At 35.7% G+C, this 21,588-nt stretch overlaps 1 protein-coding gene across 2 annotated transcripts in view; it reads left to right on the plus strand.

Annotated features, from left to right (window-relative positions):
• The window catches only part of GABBR2 (gamma-aminobutyric acid type B receptor subunit 2), a 477,214-nt gene that overhangs the window by 318,314 nt on the left and 137,312 nt on the right, over window positions 1-21,588 (plus strand). For both annotated transcript variants that reach the window (XM_040549353.1, XM_040549354.1), the window contains exon 12: window positions 7,653-7,760. In XM_040549353.1, the coding sequence (XP_040405287.1) occupies window positions 7,653-7,760 (108 nt within the window). The remainder of the gene's footprint in view (window positions 1-7,652; window positions 7,761-21,588) is intronic.

Here is a 21,588-nt window from a genome sequence, read left to right on the forward strand (position 1 = left end):
CGGAAATGTTGCAGATTACACTGTCACTAAAATTAAGCATGCTTTGTTTTGTACTCATTAATTAGCATAATTTATATGAATTGCCAAAATCAGACAGATATGCTGTGATTCCTGGTGATCTCACTGGGTCTTGTCCGTGTTTTGCCTTAACAAAAGGCAAAGTAAACAGAGTGCATTAAGGTTTTTGTATGCCTGTGGTGTTCAACAGTGCTTTCATCTGTCACAGGTTGTTCTCAGGTTTTCAGATTTCAGTCAGGTGCTCTCAGCTGTGATGCAGGCATTTGAAAACAGACTCTGCATAGAAAGAAAGAGCCAAGCAATGAGGTGGGGTGAGGTGGAGAGACAGAGAGAGAGAAGGAAGAAATGGAGATATCTGCTGGTAAAATACAGCTACCCACTGCAGTGTGAGACTGTCTGGACTTTGTGTTCTCATTCAGACAACCTGAGAGCAGGTGCATTCATGATAACAGTAGGCGTTAGAAACCTTATCTTCTCAAAGATGTACTTAAAATTTGACTATTCACCTTTAAATGTATCCAGATCTTCAGAAGCACTTAGGGTTTGACTACTAATATTGTTCTTAATTATGGGTGATGAATACTTGAAATCTGAGTCTGTATCATGTAGCAAAGTGAAAGGCAAGCTTTTATGCTTTTTCACTGATTTTCCATAGTCATATCTATGTCCCACTGAGAAAGCAGCTAGATGAGGTGGAACTCCGTGGTCCATATTGGTTCCACTTTTTCTTGGGAAATCCTGTGTCTGTGCAAGGTCAGGATTATAAGGTGGTATGAAAGTGGAGAGACATCCTAAAACATGCTCATCAAACACAGACTCAGAGATTACAGCAAGGAGCATGGAGGAAGTCAGGTGTGAGGGGTTGTAGAATGGTTTCCTAGGGAAGAGGGTAGACTGCAGCATGAAGGGTATGCTGGGCAATTCCATAAAACTCTGAAAGTCATAGAGTTGCCTGACAGCAGCTCTGGAAGCAGGGGCTGGTCTTTAAAGATAAAGCAGGGAGAAGAAGCGGATGTATCAACCTTTTCTCTGCTTTGTCTTCCCTCAGCACTTTGAGGTTTCTCTGTTTACCAATTTTTGGAGGCAACTGACAAAAATTAAAAATGTTGGGCAGGGCCTCTCAAATTTATGGCTGTCTTGGTGTACTATGGGCAAGAGCCACTTGCACTTGACCCTGGGCTACTAACTGACATCTAGCTTTGTTATTTGTTAAGTAGTTGATGATGTATTCCCCATTCCCTTCCTTTATACTTTTCAGACATTGCCATAGGTTTTGGGTTCCCCCCATTTCCTCCTACCCCTCCCTTTGGACTGTATACTTGCCTAATTCTTTTATTCAAATTGTTTATTCTTGGCTAGGAATTAAAAAAAAAAAAAAAAAAAAAACACAGACACTCAGCTCAGCTCAGCTCATACTGAACGGCAAAGCAATTTGGACCCCTAATCTATTTCTTTGTCTTTGAAAACCATAGCCTTTGTTTGTATTTTTAGTCCGGCCTTTTTCATTTTGTGTGTATTCATTAGTTTATTTCCTTCTTGATTGTCTAGCTGTTAATTTTAATCTCCCTTTTCTGTATAATCAATTCCATAATTGTCCTAACCATCGTTCAGTCCAAGACTGATCTCACTCCTATTACATTCAAAGGCAATTCTGTTACTGAGTTTAACATGAGCCTGATCAGCTTCTATTTTAGTAAATGACATTTTCCTGGGGAAAAAAATATAGAGGGAAAATTTACAAAGCTGAATAGATCCCTGAAACAGAATCGTTCATATGCTGAAGCAAATACACCACAACCTTGCCAGCAATTTATTTAGGTAGCATTTTTAAAACATTTTGCCTCTCTTTCAGTAGGACAATAGCTAGATTTTAAAGCCCCCTTATAGAATTGTGGGCAATTATAATATCTTTTACACTACCCTTGGATTGACTCTCAAAAATGGTCTGAAATATATTAAGAAATCACTACAGGAGATTTCACAGCATGTGAAGAGCCACTGTACTTAATTTATGTGAAAACAGCAGGATTCAATTCTGTAATGTTATTGCCACATACTTTTAGTAAGAATTGTGCTGGTGCCACACAAATTCTAAAGAATGATTTAAAAGACCTAAACATGTGTCATAAAATGTTTGAGATAAATGAGAAAAGTATAATTCAAATGGATGAACTCATTCTTTGGGCCTGCCTATGCTCACACTGGGAATTTTGCCATTGCTAATAGAAGCAGGATCAAGCCCCCAGGGAAAACGTGTTGAGATGGCACACTTTTGTTCATCATAATTATCCTTTATGTCCCCAGTCTGCAAAGAATAATAGACGGTGCTTAATTTTAAGCCCATGAATAGTCCACAAAAATCAACAGAATTGCCTACTTAAAGATAATTGTGCTCTTCAGGGCTAAACCCACAATATAGTTTATTCTCCTGTTTGTCACTTTTAAGAGCCTAAATCTAGTACCAAGATGCCACCAAGCAGCTCAGCACTAATGTTCAGCTACAGGCTGACCCAGTTGGTGCTGCAACTTCCAACCCTATGCATGTGTAAAACTGCTAATTACTGATATTGCCCAAATGAATCAGACTGAATTTCATAAACTAAATTGGAAGGTATTGGGAGTGTCTAGTCCTATGAAAGAAATGCATGAATGTTTTTATTTAAATGAAACCATTAAAATAATGGTCTTCAGGTAGTATAAACGATGCTTTCAAGAATCTTAAATCTGAGTGATTCCTCTGCAGGAACAAAAGCTAAACATTTTGCTAACTGGAGAAGTTGTCTAAAGAACCAAGCTGGTTCACTATTCAAATACTTTTTTTTTTTTTTTTTTTTAAATCAAGTATCTCTGAAGTGGTGGTGTTTGCAGTTTTTTATGCAACACATATTGAAATTCTTCTTCCTGATGTTTATTTAAATTATTCATTCTGTTTCTCTACTCCTATCTTCTTGGTTGCATGATATTGGCAAACTGGATTAATATAGCAAATTTGAAGCTGCAGCACAAAAAGAAAGATGTGGTATATGCAGTTCAATGGGTTGCTATATTTCATTCAGTTTCAATATTTTTTTTTTTACTTTCAACTTAATAGAGGAATAAAATACATCACTTTCTTAATAAGCTGCATTTGAAATTCTTGTTATTGCTTTAATAAGCTCAACACCTTCATGGGCATTCTTCAGTTCACAACTGTGAGATTTTCTGAATACATGTGCAGTGGTGGTCAAATATGGGAAAATAATAGAACTTCTTTAATAGTGAAACTTTATACATTTCATCAATTCAATCCATTTTCCAAGGTAACAAGTTACGACATCAAATAAGTTTGTGGAGTTTTTACATGGATACATTGATTTCTGTGAAGATATCGAATTGTAGCATTCAAAACATAGGCTACCCAGTGAAAGCTCAAGGTTGAGAGGAAATACAATTTACATGGAAGTAACTTTATATTAGGGTGTTAAGCTATCAATGCTTATTACATTGTGGAAGAATACTTGAACTTAAAAAAATAAATAAAAGGTCTTTTAACACCTCCTATGGGTAAGCTTAGATGGAAACTTTTTGTTGCAAAGGAAAATTGAAAAGAATTGCTATAGTTCACGCTTTTACAAAACACAGACAGTTCATAAATGCAGTGACTTTAATTAAACCTTACAAATTTTGTTTAAATATTAATATTTGACAGAGATGGATTTTTTTGTTGTTTTAAATAAACATCATGTTGGTTTTTTTTTCTTAGCCACAGACTGGAAAATGAACAAGAATGGTCTGTTTCCTTGTGGAGACACTCAGTGTTTGGTGGTGTTCAAATGGGTTGTCCACCAAGTAAAAGATTTTTAGCTTTTCCAGCTATCACTAGGAATGCGCTTATAAGAGCTCCTATTAAGCAATTTATAAAAAGCACAAATTACAATTCCTGCTTATTGAGGAGTTGCTGGGGAGAGCGTGATCTTTCTCTCTCTTCTGTTCAAATACATAATTAAAAAGTTCCAACATGACAGAATTACTGATCAATTCTATAATATCACAGTGATGGCATTCAGTGTAGGCTCGAGTGGTATTATCCAAGTATTGGTGTCAGTTTTATTGTGTCCTTTCAGGTGAGTGGCAATTGGAAGTATAATACATTTCAGAATATATATATGTATACATATTATGTATACATAATGTGATTCTTATGTGCATTGTGTACTAGTTTATTTTAAATTCAGAAAAACATTAGGGCTGATATATATATTTCAGTGGCTTTTGATATTTTCTAAATTTTTCATTTTTCTGTCTGTATAAATGAATTATAGCAGACAAATTCAAGGTCATTTTCTTCAAAATTAAAAATTTATTTTCATCTGAAACTTATTGTCTCATTCTTAGCAACAGTGATCTCATTTTGATAAAATTTCCTGATGTCTTTAAGTCAGAACATTTCTAATGTAGCCAATAGTTATATTATTCTAATTTGCATAATCCAGATCAGGAATACATAAAACTTTTGAACTGAACATGATAAAAATAACACTTTTTTTTTTTTTTTTTTTTTTTTTTTTCTGAATATCCAGTTAGAAACATATTATGAGCATAATTGAATTTATTACTATTCCCAAGAGGCAATTACTCTTTCGGGGAGAACAAAACAGATCTTATTAGAGACATGAAAATACCATGTATCTGTTTGCCAAATATATCACTAAACTGTACACAAAAGAGCTGAATATTTATTAATAGCAGCAAAAAGATTGAATACTAAGTATGGTTATCACAGCTCAGTTGATGTGAAGTTAAAAAAAGACATAACTGGCTAACAAGAACATGTTGATATGAAATGTATTTTTTAAATCACTCAAAGTTGGTCTGACTGTGTCTTTGCTGAAGTCATTAGCATAATGTATGATGACTGATAATGAGCAAAGACTTGAAAAAATATTTAAGTTAAAAATAATATGTTGCCAACCTAAAAATATGTTACCATTTTTTTGTTTGTTTGTTTTGAAATTCTTTTACAGTACTGCAGTCAAGAATGTCATTAGGTGGCAAAACTCATGTGGCTTGGGTTTAGTTGGTGTTCATTTACTGATTTTAGTAATGGCATGATTAACCAGCAATCAGTGTATGGTCAGAGTCAATATCAGCAATGTAACAGATAACCACAACATCAGTTGCCTATAAAATTTTAATATATACATACAAATGCCTTAACAGTCTTCTACAAGTATCCCAACATTTTCTAATAAACACAGCTCTTTACCAGCTACTACGAAGAAAATTGTCTCTACCCCAGCCACAACCAGGACACATACCCTCTGAGTAACATGCAGACAGCGTACAGGACATATGGGTCAGCAGCACACCCTTTCTTCTGGGAGTGCAGTTTCCCACATGCAGATGCATCCTGTAGGAGATGTGAGCTCTCTATCTTTGTGTGCGTATCTACAACCTGCTAGTGCACATGGCAGTGAGGAAGCACGTCCTGAGTTCACATCTGCATATCAGAGATGTCTGTGCAGCGCACCCCACACATTCACTTCTGCTTGATGCAGGCATCTTCCGGCCCTGGGTCTCTCAGGACTGCTGCTTTGGTACTATCCTCTTTCTTCCCACTGTTATAAATGTGTATGACTCCTCCTTTGTTTCCAAACTTCGTTGGTAATTCCTTCATTACTGTTTAATCCCACCAATGGTTGACATGCTCTTTTGTGTTATCAGTTTGGTGGTATATGCCTTCTCAGTTTTGGGTGTCCACACACATATATACCTCTTAGCCAAAATCCAAGGCACTTGTTTTACGTGTACTTTCCTCTCCCTAATTCACTATTGCTGACCATATGTAATTAATTGATTTTATTTATTTATTTATTTTAAGGAACTGTAGTTATTTTATGACTCTTATTGCTCTATCAAAATTTTTGAGTGGGTCCATGTCTTTTCTGTCTTTTCTGTCTTGATATCCAATCACCAATGCTTACTAGAAATCAGAATTTCTATTCCACAGAAAATTTGGGGGACAAAAGAAACAGTTTTTAATACAAGAACGGAAATGCTGATGATCTCTGGAAAGGCAAAAATAGATGATATGTACTTAGAAGTTAAACATTTACATTATTCTTAATATTTCTCTTAGATCCCAAGTTCTGGATCTTCCTGCAGCACATAGTTTGTCATCAACAAGCAGGTCCTGAAGTTGCAAATTGAAAATCTCAAACTCTCCAGAACTCAGATGTAAAATTAAGTTGGTTTCCAATTAAAAATTTGCCTCTAATTCACCCAAATATATATATATATATATATAAATATATATATATATCAGTCATATATATATATATATTTCTGACTGTCCTTTTTTCAACAAATCAGATTTTTTAAATCAAAAAAAACAGCTCAAATGGCCAAGGATGCATGGTTAACATGGCCAAAACAAGGCTTGCTTTCCCCTTTTTTAGATTTGCATTCCCTCTCTTTAGCCATTGTCTCTCTCACATTTTTTTCATTTGCATTGTACAGTACATTTTACTCTTACTTCTTGATTCACATTTATGCAGTGCTCCATCGTGACAGCTGTCCCAGGTGCAGTCTCCAGACGAAGGAGGAGATTATTCTTCCGGTGATTTTTCAGGCACCTAGATTCAGTTGTATGTTTCCAGCTTGTTGCTGTGCCTCTTGCGTGATCTTCCACCTGCTACACTCTGTAGTCTCTGGTCCCTCTTTGGGAAGGAAAAGAGGTCTGTTCAGGGCAGAAAAACTTTTAAACAGCCAGACCTCCAGGTCAATGAAAATAGAAACTTCCAAGGAACTAGAGTAGGCTTTGCAGAGCTTGCTACAACTCTGAAAGTTTTTTGTTTGTTTGTTTGTTTGATAGTTTTTGTTTTGTTTTGTTTTGTTTTGTTAATCTTCTGGATTTCCTTGGGAAACTCACTGTAAGGAAAATAACTAGATAGGTCTATCTCAAACCTGTAGCGACCTTAGGGTCCCATCAATTTATCATTCTATGTGAGCTCAACATCTCCTTTTTCTTAGACCCATATTGCATATATTGTCTTTGATTCAGGTCCTGCCCCTGAGGCTTGCCCACCTAGGCTTTGTTGCTTTGTCTTTCCTCTTTTACCTACAGAATAACTTTAAGGTCAGTTTTTCATATCTTTCCCGTATGCTAGGGATCTGCTTTCAGTGTTACATACCACACATAGTACAATTTCCTCTTATTTAGTCTGAATGACATCTTTACTTCTCTGTTCCATTCTGTTCAAAATGTTGCTGTTAATATTAGTTCCCCGGGTAGTTTTTATAGTCTCTGTCTCTTGTTTTCCTCCACTGGTTCCTTCCTCTGCCTGCACAGAACACAATAAAAGTGGAAAAAAAAAAAAAAAAAAAAAGAAAGGACAATATTGTAACTGAGTTTTGTTGTTATATATGGAAGAGATTGTGAATTCAGCACCCAGGTTTGTTACACTTGGAAAGGGGATGGAGGAAGAAGAAAAGAGAGAAAGCAATAAATGAGACAATTTTGAAATGTCAACATTTTTATTAAGTTCTTTGAGTATTTTTCAACTGTCAAGAAAAAATTGGCTCAAACGATGATATCCACGTTACCTACTGAAAATAAAATGGCTTTGTCTTTTTTTATATATGTATTTTTTTAGGTCCGAACATGGATTCTTACAGTGGGATATACAACTGCATTTGGAGCAATGTTTGCAAAAACGTGGAGAGTTCACGCAATTTTCAAAAACGTAAAAATGAAGAAAAAGGTGAGGGGAAGTAAACTCTTTTTTCATTGATCTGTTAATACCATTTTCTAACAGTTTTGCTGTGTTTCCAGGATTGCAATACTTGTGCTGACTCTGTTCATGTGTCACATCCAAATATCCTGAATAGTTTGGTATTGGGGCTTTCTTGGTCTTCTTTTTAGTCTGAGAGTTGGAACCAAGCCACAGTCTTTCATTCCATATAAAGAGGTGGACAGTGGAGGCAGTTCTAACCTTTTGAATTGCATTCTGTCCTCATTCTTATTTACTGTGTGGTTTCAACATCCAGAATTCTGTTTCTGCTACATTCATAGCAGTTATGAAAAGCTTTTTGTATATATCTCTTTATGATATAGGTATTACACACAAGTTTCTCATGGGTTGGTAGGAGGAGGCAAGAGAAAGTGAGGCTTATGTAGGTCTCTATTTCTAATTTTGATTGAAATTGCATAAGCTTTCTCTCAGATTGATCAAAAATAAACCACAGAAGTTGTCTAAGGCATTTTTGATACATAGTATTCTGTGAACAGCTAAACCAGGCTTACCTATAGTAAACACTTCATGTCTATAGCGTTCATTTTATATTTTTCCCATGGAGCTTCTTTTTGTATGTGAAGCACTTTTGATCACAGTTTCTTCTAGAAATGTGAAAAATGGTGAATAGAAATCATGTTAATGTGTAAAAAAAAAAAAAAAAAGAGAGAGAGAATAACATAAATATTACTGTAAAGTAAAAAATAGTGCCAAACACAGTTCCTATATGCAGCTGAACATATTTTCTCTAATAAGTAGTAAAGAGGCATTTATACCAAAACTAAGTAAAATAATATTCCAAAACTTATTCAGATTTCTCTGCTCAATGTGTGGTCACGGAAGAACTGTATGTTGTTATTGCCTATGATAATGTTTCTATAGCTGATACACGTTGGGTCACTGTCTCTATGGGATACACCTTTTGACCTAAAAAGATTTTGGCCTGAGGTAAATAGAGAGAGAGTTATCTCAGTTTCTGAGAGGATTTATTATGCCTCAGGTTATTAAGGAAGTAAGTGCCATGGCACATTAACATACAACCACCAGATCCTTCCCCCTACTATTATCTTAGATCAGGTCTATTTAAATATTTGTTAATTAAATACTAAATATATATCAATGTATAAAATAAAGAAGGATAAATAACTAATATCTTAAAATTAATTAAAATTATAAGTAATGTCTGTACCAAAACGAGGATACCCTGGATGGATGAAAGCGGAGATTGCCCTTTGTGCACCTGTGCAAAGAGCCCACTATAATATACCAGTTTAAGCTACCACAGTCCTATATATATATATATATATATATATATATATACACACATATACACATATATTAACAATCTTAGACTTCCTGTATTAAAGACTTTTCACCCAAACCATTCTTGAAAAATGAAAATTTATATTGTAAAGATGCCTTTAGCTATATTGGTACAAATCCTTGTAAATCAGTGGTTACACAAAATACTGCCAATGTAACATCACAGCATTTACTTAATAACCTTTATTATCTTGAGAATTTTATCACTTCTACAATACATGCTCTTCCAAAAAGGAATGAACAGTTACTTCAATTGACTGTCACTAAGTATTTGCTTTATTATTTTTTTTTAAGAAAACTTTTCATTTTAGAGCTTCAAGTTGCTACTCAACATTAATGCTCATTGAGTTGGTCAAACTCAAAGTAAAAAAACTCAAAGTAAAACAAGGGTGTTAGAATGTGTTATTAAATATACTGAGATTAAGTAAATAATGCACTTGGTTCTGTAAATTATGAAGAATGGCTGTTCCACAGAATAATCTTGGTTTGCATTTTGTTATATATTGTTCTAGAACACCGGCATGAATCTTAAAAAACAGCTTTCTTGAAAGAAAAATCAAAACAAATTGGCTATCCCCAATAAATGCTTACTAATGATACATTTTCTGGTTTTGATTTCCCAGGATAGATAAAAGTGTATTTAAGAGCTGATTCAAACCCATGGCATTCTTTACTTATACATTACAACAGGGACATTTCCATTTTCAGTAGACATAGTTTACAGACAAAGGATTTTGTATCTATTGAAGCATAGACAATATACATTTTCACAAACAGTACCTAAACTGACAAAAAAAAAAAACACAATGGTAGTTCTGTGTGGGGAAAAAACAAGCAAACACCACATTAATGCTTTTTGAATTAGCTGTGCCATGTCAGAGCAGACTGGCATTTCAATACAAGGAGTACAAAGTTCCAAAATTATTTAAACACTGTGGCTCCTATTCATTTGTGGTCAGTTCAGTTTCCACCTACAAATATGTTAGTAAAATCCTACACTTAGGTATACCACTTTTGCCTGTCATCCTGTATATTTTCATCAGGAAAATTTGCAAACTGATTTTTTTTTCTTTTTTTAATAGTGGGGAAGTATCTCATTGTTACACTTGAAAATATTCATTCATTTCATGGAAGTGGGTAGTAAGTAAGGCAAAGAAGAATATAGGATACATTTCTTCTCAGAAAGAGTAGTCAGGCATTGGAACAGGTTGCCCAGGGAAGTGGTGGCATCAGCATCCCTGCGGGCATTCAAGGAAAGGTTGGACCTGTTAAATAATAAATGTTAAATAATTCCACTGTTACACCATTTTAATACTATTGCACCATTTTAGTGCAGTAGAGAGTGAAACTAAATGATTTATGATGTCTTGAATTAGGTGAAGATATTTATTAACTTCTCTTTATTTATCTCTCAGAATTTCTTTTATTTTCACCTGTTTATAAATCTACTTGTATGTTATCAAAAAAAATAAAATAAAATTCAGAATGCACTCCTTCTTCTATCAGGCTGCTAACTGACAAATTTTTCAAGATTCCCAATGTACTGTTACCATCTTTGATCTTGCTAGGGCTCAAAGGAAGCAAATTAAAAATGTATTAATTTTAGCTTTTATTAATTTGATCTGAAACAGAGGGGTGCAAGGGAATCAATTTTTTTGTTAAATGGAAATAACAAAAGCAGTAGGGGAAAATAAATTAGTTTTATTTTTAAACAGGTTAGTAGAGATAATGGAAAGTTGAATGAATTAAAAATAACTGTAACATTCATAAAGGAGATACAATTCTGTTTTCTGTAAATCCGTTTTTTGTTGGTTTTGACAGCAGAATATCTACTGCTCATTGGGAGGTGGGGATTGCTCTTATGCTCACCAGCAGAGGAGGACTGGCTGTGGCTAAGAGGACAGTGTGGAGATTATCAGTGGTGGGAGTGCTTGTGGTGTTCTGGTGAAGCCATCTGAGCCATCTGAAGAAGCCAGCCCTTCTGGTGAAATTTAGAAAGTTCTGAAGTTATCTTTTTTGATGGGAGCTGCACAGTCCCTAGAATGGCAGGTCTTAGGGCTCTTTAAAGCAATCCTGCATAGTGTTTGCATGGCACAGCTCCAGCATGCCGAATAAAGACCATTCACTTTTGGAAAATATCAGAACAGTAACAAATTCAAGCCAGTGTTTTTTAAAGGCTCCATAAGTTTTATATCTTCTTCGCCTACAACGACAAGTATTTTCCGTTTGTAGGTGAATACAATAAAGCATTATGATCTGGGCCACAATGTTGCTTGGTGCATTTTGTATTTGAAAGCACAATACTTCTCTGTTGATGTTGCTATGGTAAGCTTGTCTTCCCTATAACAGTACATTGTAGCTTTGTCTATTTGTACTCAATCCTTTAAATGTGATATCAAGGGAGGGATGTTTTGTGTTTAATTTCCACTCAAAATACCGTAAATGTGCTCAGTTGTTAATACCACTGTAGAATTCTAGTGACATATGTCTTTATGTTGACAATGTTGTTACAAGGTAAATGCAGAATATAATTGCACGAGATGTATAACAGCATCTTTTCTAAGACTTTTGCTGCTACAATTTAGCCAACATAATCCTGCTCTTTGATGATATCTTGTAAGTTTTTCTCTATTCTTATATTTACTCTCTTTATACATTTCTCGCAGATGAGAAAGGGTTAAAAGAATAACAAGCACGGAGAACAAGATATGGGCACTCCCTCAGAGTTAGAAAGCTACAAACAACTGCAGGAGAGAAAAATAGCTTACAGGTCCGACTTGACTTACCTATGCCTGTCAGTCTAAAGCTAGGCTGTGGCAAACTTAAAATCTTACATTCAACCTACTAAGTCCTTAAAAGACCTCTGAAGAGGGTTGTGGTGTTCATGCATTGCAAAGATGGATAGGAGCTTGTACAGACTATTCTGTTGATGGCAGCTTGGAGAAGGGAGCCTGGCAGTGCAGGAGAACTGCAGGGCTGCGAGATATGGAGCAGGGAAGGGGCTGAGAATGGGAAATTAGGTTTTCTACTAAGGGCTTTAGAAAGAACCAGATCTTGTCCAGATAAAAAGAATAAAGAAAAGCTCGGGATTATTGGCTGGGAAAAGGAGTTGATGGGCAAATGAAGGATACTGAATTTGGATAAGAATTCCCAGAGAGTTAAAGTACGATTGAGAGATAGCAAAGAGTTGAATGTGGTGTGGGTGGGTGACACTCTAAGAGGTGGTCAAGAAAGTTGAGTATGGTGGAACATGGAGCTTGAGTTTGGGAATCAGGCAGCAAACTCTAGCGAAGGGACCAGACCTGGTTTGGAAATAGATTAGCATTGAAATTTAGAGGCAGGGTGGCAGATCTGAAGATTAGGTGCATCTTGAAGACCAGAAGGGAAAAGGATCATAAGATTTAGAAAGGAATAAGAGGGAAAAAAAAATAAGACTGACTCCAATGGTTGCACAGAATTGTGGGCTTCTTCTCAGAGCATAAAGACTGAACAACGTTTTAGAGTTTCACCCTTCTTTCTATCTATTATTATGTATCCATAAAACCTACAGGCAAAATATGTGCCTTGTCTTCCTGCTATGCTGTTGTATAGCTTGTGATAGCTGCTAGTTACTCTTTTCGCTTAAGCTGATGAGGTGTGCAAAGTTCTAAAAGTTCATTTTGCTGATGCATGCAGTTCTACATATAATTGAATTCTCTTTCTCTTCAATTTCTTTCAAAAGAATGGACTCATGAAAATGTCAAAAGGCTGATACTGTGGCTAAAAAGTCAATCATTGAAAACCTACAGCTTGCTAATACTGAGATGTCTACAGTGTACATTTGTTCTCCCATGTGCATTATAGGACATAAGTGCAGCCTTAGTTTTCTGCAGGATGCCAGTGTTACTGAGCGTACACAGTGAGTCTGCTCTGGGCATGCACATGTATAATGAAAGAGAGAGCTTTCTGCTGAAGTCTTTTTCACTTAGAATAGAAAAAAATACACAATGAAAAGGAGTTCTGAGAAAGCTGGTCTCACGTATACAACAGTTATGTGCTAACTTGGTGAAAAGGATTAATTTCTGTTTTTGCCAGAATGATTTGTTATGCTTTAGCATAACTCTCTCTGAGTACAGTTTTCAGAGGAAGATAGCACTTGTAGGATTCCTTGTTTTTCAGAGGTAAATTCATTATTTGAGTTGAGCAGAGTGGTGTTTCTCAAATTTTTTAGGTCATTGCGTTCCCACTCTGTTTTTAACCCAAGTTTAGCCACCCCTCTTCCCCAATTCATATCCTTAATTGTCCATAAATGAAGAAGCATGGTAGAGTAGAAGGGGCAAGAGACCATCCACGTCCTCTGTGAAGAGCAGACCACATAAGTTGTTCTGAGCATCTCCTCCGGTCAGAGTGGGCAGCAGCTGGCTGTGTGCTGTCACCCCATGGTACCAGCTACACTGAAACTGTCAGGAGCTGCAGCTGCACATAGCGTCCCTGCGGGAGACAACAGAGAGAAGAGAGCAGCTGGAAACCACATGCTTACAAGAGGATTTGCCACTACCTTCTCCTCACAACTTGTCTCCGTTTATTACTATCCTCATCTCTCACTTGAAAACCTTTGGGAAAAAAAAAAAAAAGTTTATAAAATAAGTGTAATCTCTAGTTATAAACTTTTCTATATTTTTTTCAAGCCATCTGTGGAATTTATAATTTATTGCAACCTATAGTCTTTCTCACAAAGGCCCCAAATGGTTTTTAACAACACTCATTATCTTAGTCACTTAAAAATAGAGAAAGCAGACTTTTCAGATTATGTTGTTTAGGTAAGAACCTCACAGGCTACATCTTATTTAATGCATTTGTAAATGTGGCTCTTTCTTATTAGCGTGAGTGTAGACCATATTAACTAATCAGTTCTTTTTGTGACTACTACTATAAAATATTCCTCCAGGTCAATTTTCAGACTTTAAATATTTATACTTTTCTAAAGCTTTTTTTTTTTTTTTTTTTTTAAATCTAGCTAGAGCTTTTTGTGTGTATAACAAAAAGCTATGTGTTGGGTTTCCCTTAGGATAGATAGACATGTATTTCAGTAAGTATATATGAGAGATCATAAGTCTGAAAAGGAGATGTGTCAGGATTCAGTAAGTTGCTTTGTGTAACCATTCCAACAGTACAACAATCTATTACAGGCCATCTGCTGAAAATGAAACAGCATATGGGTACCTAAAGAAAAGTTCAATGTTATCGGTCATTCTTTGAGAGTAAGAAAGGAGACAACAGTTTGAAATCTGCTTATGTTTGTGGGTTTTTTTTGTTTGTTTTTCCATTGTAAATACTTGCGACTGGACCAAAAAATCCATGATACTTACAGTGCCATGTAAATTATTTAAGTATAGCTTCCTGAGTTATTCATATACAGATATAGTGCTTTCTAAAGCGATACAAGTGGAAACTAAATTATTTTATTACTCCCCCCATAGCAATAACAATAAATTTTAAGTCCAAAGATTCCAAATCCTAGAACCCATATTTAGATGTAAAATAAACATCCCTATTTTTGTAAGAACTGATCAGCCAAAATGTCAGCCAGGGAACAATAGGAATCACGTTTCTAAAATTTACATTCATATAAATCTGGACTGGGGAGCTAAATCTCAAGCTCCTGTCACAGAAAAAAAAAAAAATAATAATAATGTTGAGCTAATGAACTATACATCTAGAAGAAAAATCTGCTTTTGAAGTAATTTATGTATGTAAATTTCTGCATGGTACAATTTGATAAGGCTAAACCTCAGTAGCAATGAAAACAATGAAAACTCTGTATGAAACATAAGTGCTCATAAATGGTGCTACAACTATAATTTCTATGTGTTATGAGACTAATGGATGACAGAGAAGTAAAGAACATGTCGCTATACAGTATGAGGTAATTTATTCCTGAATAGCTTGAAATTGGATTGTAAATGTAATCAAGTGCATTGATGTCCCCAGCTATTTGGTAATGATGTAGTATGCTTTCCCACAGAATTGTTCATTAAGGAAAATATTAAAGTCTAGATATTTTAATGTTATCTCAAACAAAATCAGAACATTTCTTCTAGACCTTCAAATCCTTTGTGTACTTTTTTCCTAAAGATTGGAATCCCTTTTAGCACTAATGAGGATTCACATCCCTGGTAGAAATTCCTCCATACTAAGGGCCCATGCAATCTTCAGCTCAGCAGATGCATTTCTTCAAAGGTAAATTTAATCTGCTACATGGACAGGATGTGGAGCTTTCTCAAGAAAGCCGCCTATCTAGCTCTACTTATGGCAGCATACAGAAGTAACCACAATGATAACGTCCATTTCTAAGGCTCTTCTCTGAAAGATTATATAGCAAGAGTGGTTTGATTCTAATAGTGTCAAATTGGATTTCTTTAGCACTTTTTTTTTTTTAATACTACAGTGTTTTTCATTTTTATCTTTCAAAGAGAGTTTTATGAAAGTAGCTATATTATATCACTGTGTGCCCTCTATGATTAAATTAGCAATGATAGTATAATAATCATCTCTTGGATTCTCAGGTGCATTGTGGCAATAATTGAGGTTCAAAGATTCAACTTTTTAAAGTTGGCATTGAATCCCTCTCCTTCTCTACCTTCCGTAAAATTTGTATTTTCTGCTCCCCATGCTTGTTCCTGCTATCTTTTGTATGATAGAAAAGCAGTAAGGCATCATCTAACTGGATACTTTCACTTGGCAGCAACGTGTGGGGTCAAAACATAATATATTTGCAGTGCATTGACTGAGAAGGTGAAACTGCTCAAAGATGTTTTGAAATTATTCTGAGCACAACACAGCAAAGAAGAAATGTTCTAGAAATGTGTGCTTTAGCAGGCTGGTGGCTGCAGGTACTAAATTCTGAATAACAAGCTTTTTGGTCATATCCAATTGTCCATTACTATCAGTAGTACCAGGCACTCCATTACCCTGGAAAGCAGTAAAACTCATAAAGTTCTCAAACTGAAGGGGTCAAAGCATATCATCACAGAAAAAAAAAATATATATATATATATATATATATATATATTTAAAAGTAGATATGCAAAATTTTCATTAAATTAATTGAGGTACCTCTAAGAGGGTAAAATTTCTTGAGCTCCACTTTTACTACCAGTGACTTGTTGGTCAAAAAAGCTTGCTGGTATAAAGTATGTTCTTTAAAATGTTAGGATTCACTCATTAAAACTATAATTGCAATGTGAAAAGTGTTCCCAATACTAATCATAGAACCTATAATAGGAAATACGTTAATAGCTGTTGAAAAAGTGTTGTGGAGTTATTAGGAACAAGTGCATGATGTGTTTTCAATAGTCCTCTTTTCCTCATTCCATTACACAATAGAAATTAAGAATGTATTACAGAATAGTTCTTTAAAATATTAATGGCTATAATAACTGAAAGATAGATGGCCCTTTGCCCATATATAACAAAGCTCACCTACCATTGACTCTCCATCATAATTTTTGTGGCACCATTCCATCTGTGCTGACCCACTGAATGAAGGGAGCCACCCTAAGGTGTCTGTTAATCATACTGGGAGAAATTAAAGGGTAATTTATGTGACAGAATATCCTAAAGGCAAAGGTCCATTTTTTTCCAGCCTTGTAGGCTTTATTTTTTATTTTTTTCCCACCAACTCTGTTATTTTTTCTCTCTCCAGTTCAGAGGTAGGGCTCTTACTGGCATGATTTCTGCTCAGTCTAAATGTACCAGGGAGAGGAACATTGGGTTTCAGATTTGCAAGGACTTCATTAATTCCTATTCATTTCATTGAATAAGGTCTAGCAAGCTTCACAGAGGGATCTTTTAAACATGTTTTCCCTCTATATTCCTTCCCAGGAGTTTGGGGAGGGGACAGCTAAAAAAAAGTTACTGAATTGCATTAAGAGTTCATCCAACTAAGTTCCAGAAGACAAGGGACAGATCTATCAGCTAAACTAGAAAGGGTGGATAAAAAGCATGAAAGAAAGCAGAAATACCTTCTACGCAGGCAAAAATCAATTTCTTTAAGGAAAAAAGAAAAAAAAAATATATGTTATAGCCTGTAAATAGATACAAAAATATTCCCATAGAAACTATGTTTCTATGAATTCAACAAATAAATAAATAATAAAGAGCTCATAGATCTTCCTTTAAATTCAAAGATACTTTATTCTGATAAAAAGGAGGTGAAGTTCCTGGTAACAAAGTAACTCTAATAAAAACAAACAAACAAACAACAACAACAACAACAAAACACCCAGGAGGAAATGAAGTATTGAATCCACGTTGGAAAGCTATTTGTGAAACTCAGAGGTTACAAACCTAATGTTGCATTCTTGAGAAGTCTTCTTCACATATGAGTCTTTGTTCTTGGTTTTGAACATATTTTGGCTTTAAGGTCCATGTCATAAATGAAAAGACTACATTTACATACGAAGTCAGTTTCTAATGAGTTAAGAAATAAAATAAAGTTTGCCTTAGCCTTAACCACAAAAAGCAAGTCTAATTATTTCTTGTCATTGTTTGCCAAATTACCTGTTGATCCCATACACTGGTTGAGGATAGGGTCCTGCAAAGCACAATGGATGTGCTTTAGAAAACAAACAACAACAACACAGCAACAACAAAAACCACATAGGTTCTGTGAAAAAAAAAAATAAAAATTGGGCATTTAAAGTTGCTGTGGCAGGTAGTACAGCCTGTGATATTTCGAGAAAATCCCCGAGTTTCATGAGCAGAAACTTCATCCCAGAGCCTTAGACAGATTTCACATCTTCTGTGATCAGACCACTGAGTCCAGGGCAGATAACGACTTTGATCTTGAACTTGTCTTCATGGTCACTAAGCCAGCAGTTTTCAGAAAAGAAGAAAAGTTTCATTTGCTCATATAGTAATATTGCTGAAGAGAAAATGGCCTACCAGTTTCTGTTCTGAGTGAATTTATTTTGAAGACAGATAGCTTTATATCCAGAGATATAGTCCAGACTGGTAGCAATGGCATTTATAACAGTGGGAAGATCTGCCAGGAAGAGACAGATTCACCTATCCAATCACAGATGGTAGAAAATATTATTCACAGATGCTGCTGTATGAGAGCTTGGCTTCAGCAAGGAGTCAGGAGCTCTCCTAAAAATGGATTTTATTAGCTACTATGCATTTCTCCCAAGACTGATTTTCTGTATGCTAGGAGGAGGGTGAAAAGGGGGAAAAAATCAGAATGTTCCTCTGAAAGAAGAATGATATATCTGATGGTGAGGAGCCTCAGTTGCTCATGACTTTCTTTTGTCAGTCAATAGAAATTCTGTTGGATTCACAAGATCTGAGTCAAGACTCCTTCAGTACATCTGCTGTTTCCCAAGGCGTGAATGTACTGAACTTAAGGAGCACTGGTGGGTGTGAGTAATGGCTAGAGCTAAGGAAAGCTGGGCTTCCTGCGGGTCGAGTGGGGAGATCAGCAGGCCGTTTGGAATTGCTGCTAGTGATATGCCAGTGGCAATGGCAGAGTAAATGTATGTGAGGATAAAATTGCTAATCATCTGCAGAAGTAAAGCTCTTTAAATAGCTGGGGGAAAAAGAAGCTCCAACATAGGTTAGCATTTATGTTTTCTCCCCAACAGTGTTCACATACGAAGATATTAAGATATTTTTTTTTCCTTCCTGCAGTCTAAAATAATTTCACTGAGGTAGATGTTAAGCATGAAAAGACAATATATATATATATATATATATATATATATATATAAACATTGGGCAATCCTAACATAATGTGAGAGACAAATTGGGTTACCCCTTTTCTCCCAGTAAAGGTAACACTGTTAGAATTCAGTGCTCTCAACACCCATTGATTTGGCCTCCAATTTAAAAAATAATTGAAGCTCAATGTCTGATTCTGAAAATGTAGTGTTTTGGTGAAGAGTTCTGCTCAAGAGCTACATTACTGCAACAGTTCTGCAAAGTACAAAGCTGGATCAGATTGTGTGTGTGAGGTGGCTTCAGGAGGCCTGCTTTCAGCCTGTTTACCCTGAATGCAGCATTGGCAGTGCAGTGTTTTACAGCGCTCGTTACAGATCACTTGCTCAGGTTGTCTTATAGACTTCCTTTTCCTTGCCTTCATCCTGGCAGTTTGCTGTCTGGCAGAAGTAAAGGATGAATAACACCTGCTGCTTGGGACAGCTGCTGTTATGTACCTTTCCCCTTCTGTATAGAAAATGGCCATTCACAATGAAATGCGGGAAAAAAAATGCTCCAAGAGGTGTCCAAGAAAAAGCCCTTTTGTTTGCTGTATTACTGCTTCTATTTTCTCTAACAAGGAAATATTATCTGGAAAAAAAAAAAAAAAAAAAAGAAAAAGAGAAAAAAAGAAGGCTAAGAATTATCAGATCTGCAGTAGTGTGAGGTCAGATGCAAATAAAAGATGAGCATGATCAAGAAAGGGCGCTTAGCAATATGATCCTGAATAGAAAGTGATAATGTCAGATATAGCAATTCCTTTTGACCATGCTTATCACAGGTTTATCAGTATTGCTGATTTTAATAGTCTCCTTCCATTCTTTTGCTTCTGGTATTGATGTACTGCTTTGATTAACATTGTTAGGTCTTGGTAAATCTGCATCTGATGCAACACTAGTTTCAATATCAATATAGTCAGTATAAATTGGGAAGGCAGTGGGTTAGATACCTCTTTTTTTACCTGTTCTAGTTGTCCCAATAGAAATGTTCACTATTTTAATTGGAAATATAAGGTGTCATTACTGATTTTGGTTTTGCTTGTTGTTTATGTTTTTTTGTATTGTTTTGTTTTTGTTTTGTTTCTTTGTTTGTTTTACAAGGGGCTTCTCTGGGTCAGTAGAGCAGAGGGAAGCATTTCCGGCAGATTCTTTCCAAATAGCTTAAGTTTCTCAAATGTATATCTTTAGCTGAAGTTAATGGTCTTCACACACTTGTGGCAAGGGATGAGTAGAAAGGAAGGGACACATTTCAGAGCACTCATTTCTCTGATCTGAAATTGTACCTGAGGTAGGTGGGCTGGATTCTCCTTTGGAAGACAAGGCCAGACACCTAATGGTTAAACAGCCAACTTCAATAAAATAAATACCATCAATTACAAAGAAAGACCTACCAATATATGCCAATAAAATTAATTAGCTAGCCATTTAAGAGTGAGGAAAAGCAATTTTAAAATCTGGTACATTGGAAAGTTTGTAGAACAAGAATTCCTATGTGATATTTTTCAGATGTTTCAGAAACAGGTAATGAAAGTTCTTTACAGTCTATCTGTTCATTATAATGGAAAAATAGCATTACCCAAAAGTAAGAAATACCTTAATTAAAATGTTAATTCTTAAAGAATAATGTTTCTGATAAATGTGAAAATCTTCCATATATGTATATACACACAAATATATTTGCATGTATATTTTCTGAACAGATCCTCAATGAGACCAAGATCCTAGGAAAAATATAAAATACTGTAAAATGGGTGAATTATGCATGGATTCTGTATGAATCAAGGGTAGCTGCTATGTTAGTTAACTTCTGGTTGGTATAATATGACCCTCTGAGTGCAATTTGAAAAGAGATTATGATTTTATAATCCTTTCATGTTGCTCACAAGAGTACGTAAGATTCGATGCACTTGGCTTGGTGAGTTAGCAAACAGTGAGACTGTGAGGGGTAATTCTTGAATTGTACAGTCCACTGGATCTTAGGGCAGGTGGAGGGAAAGGCTTTAGATGCAACGAATGACTCCTCCTGTGAATGGCACATTCTTGCTTTCAAAATGATTGTCTCTTAAAATCTATCCAGTGGAGGACAATGGGCTGCCTCTCTCTCTGTCTATAATACGGGTTCCTTTGCAAATCATAGCCTGAGAGTTAATACTTACCCTGATTTCTGGGCAAGAACATAGGAAGGACCATCTCCAGCACTCCTTTGAATCCAGCAAAGTATTGTGTCCCAACAAAAGCACCGAAGGTTCCAGAGATGACTGGGAAGGGACTGGGGATAGAGAGCACACTCCCAAAGGGACCCTGATGGAGTAGTGGTTGAGGGAGGACTGGCTTCTCCTGCTCATAGGCCTTCTATGGTACTTTCTACTGGACAGCTTGTCTGGTAAAAAACACTTCTAACTTTATTAGAAAGCTGTTTTCAGGATCACAGATATGGACAGAAGTGTCCAAATCTCATCTAAATCCAAATTCTATTAGGAAATGACTTCCTGTGGTTTTCTAACTTATGTCTCTGCTCTTACCAGGAGCAGCACTTAGGTATATTTCACCTAAGTCCTGTTTAGAGGCATCGGATAAAAGATGAACAATGAATGGGAATTTTTTTACAGAGGGTAATCTCAGTGATTAACAGCCCTTTTTCAGCTTTGATTGTAACTTTGTAAACAACTTAAAGGTTAGGCATAGTTGTGGTTTCCCAAAGAAGACCAGATACAGAGAATCTTGTTTTAATACCTGCTTTC

Source organism: Cygnus olor, chromosome 2, assembly GCF_009769625.2.
Source record: "Cygnus olor isolate bCygOlo1 chromosome 2, bCygOlo1.pri.v2, whole genome shotgun sequence".
Classification (NCBI taxonomy): Eukaryota; Metazoa; Chordata; class Aves; order Anseriformes; family Anatidae; genus Cygnus; species Cygnus olor.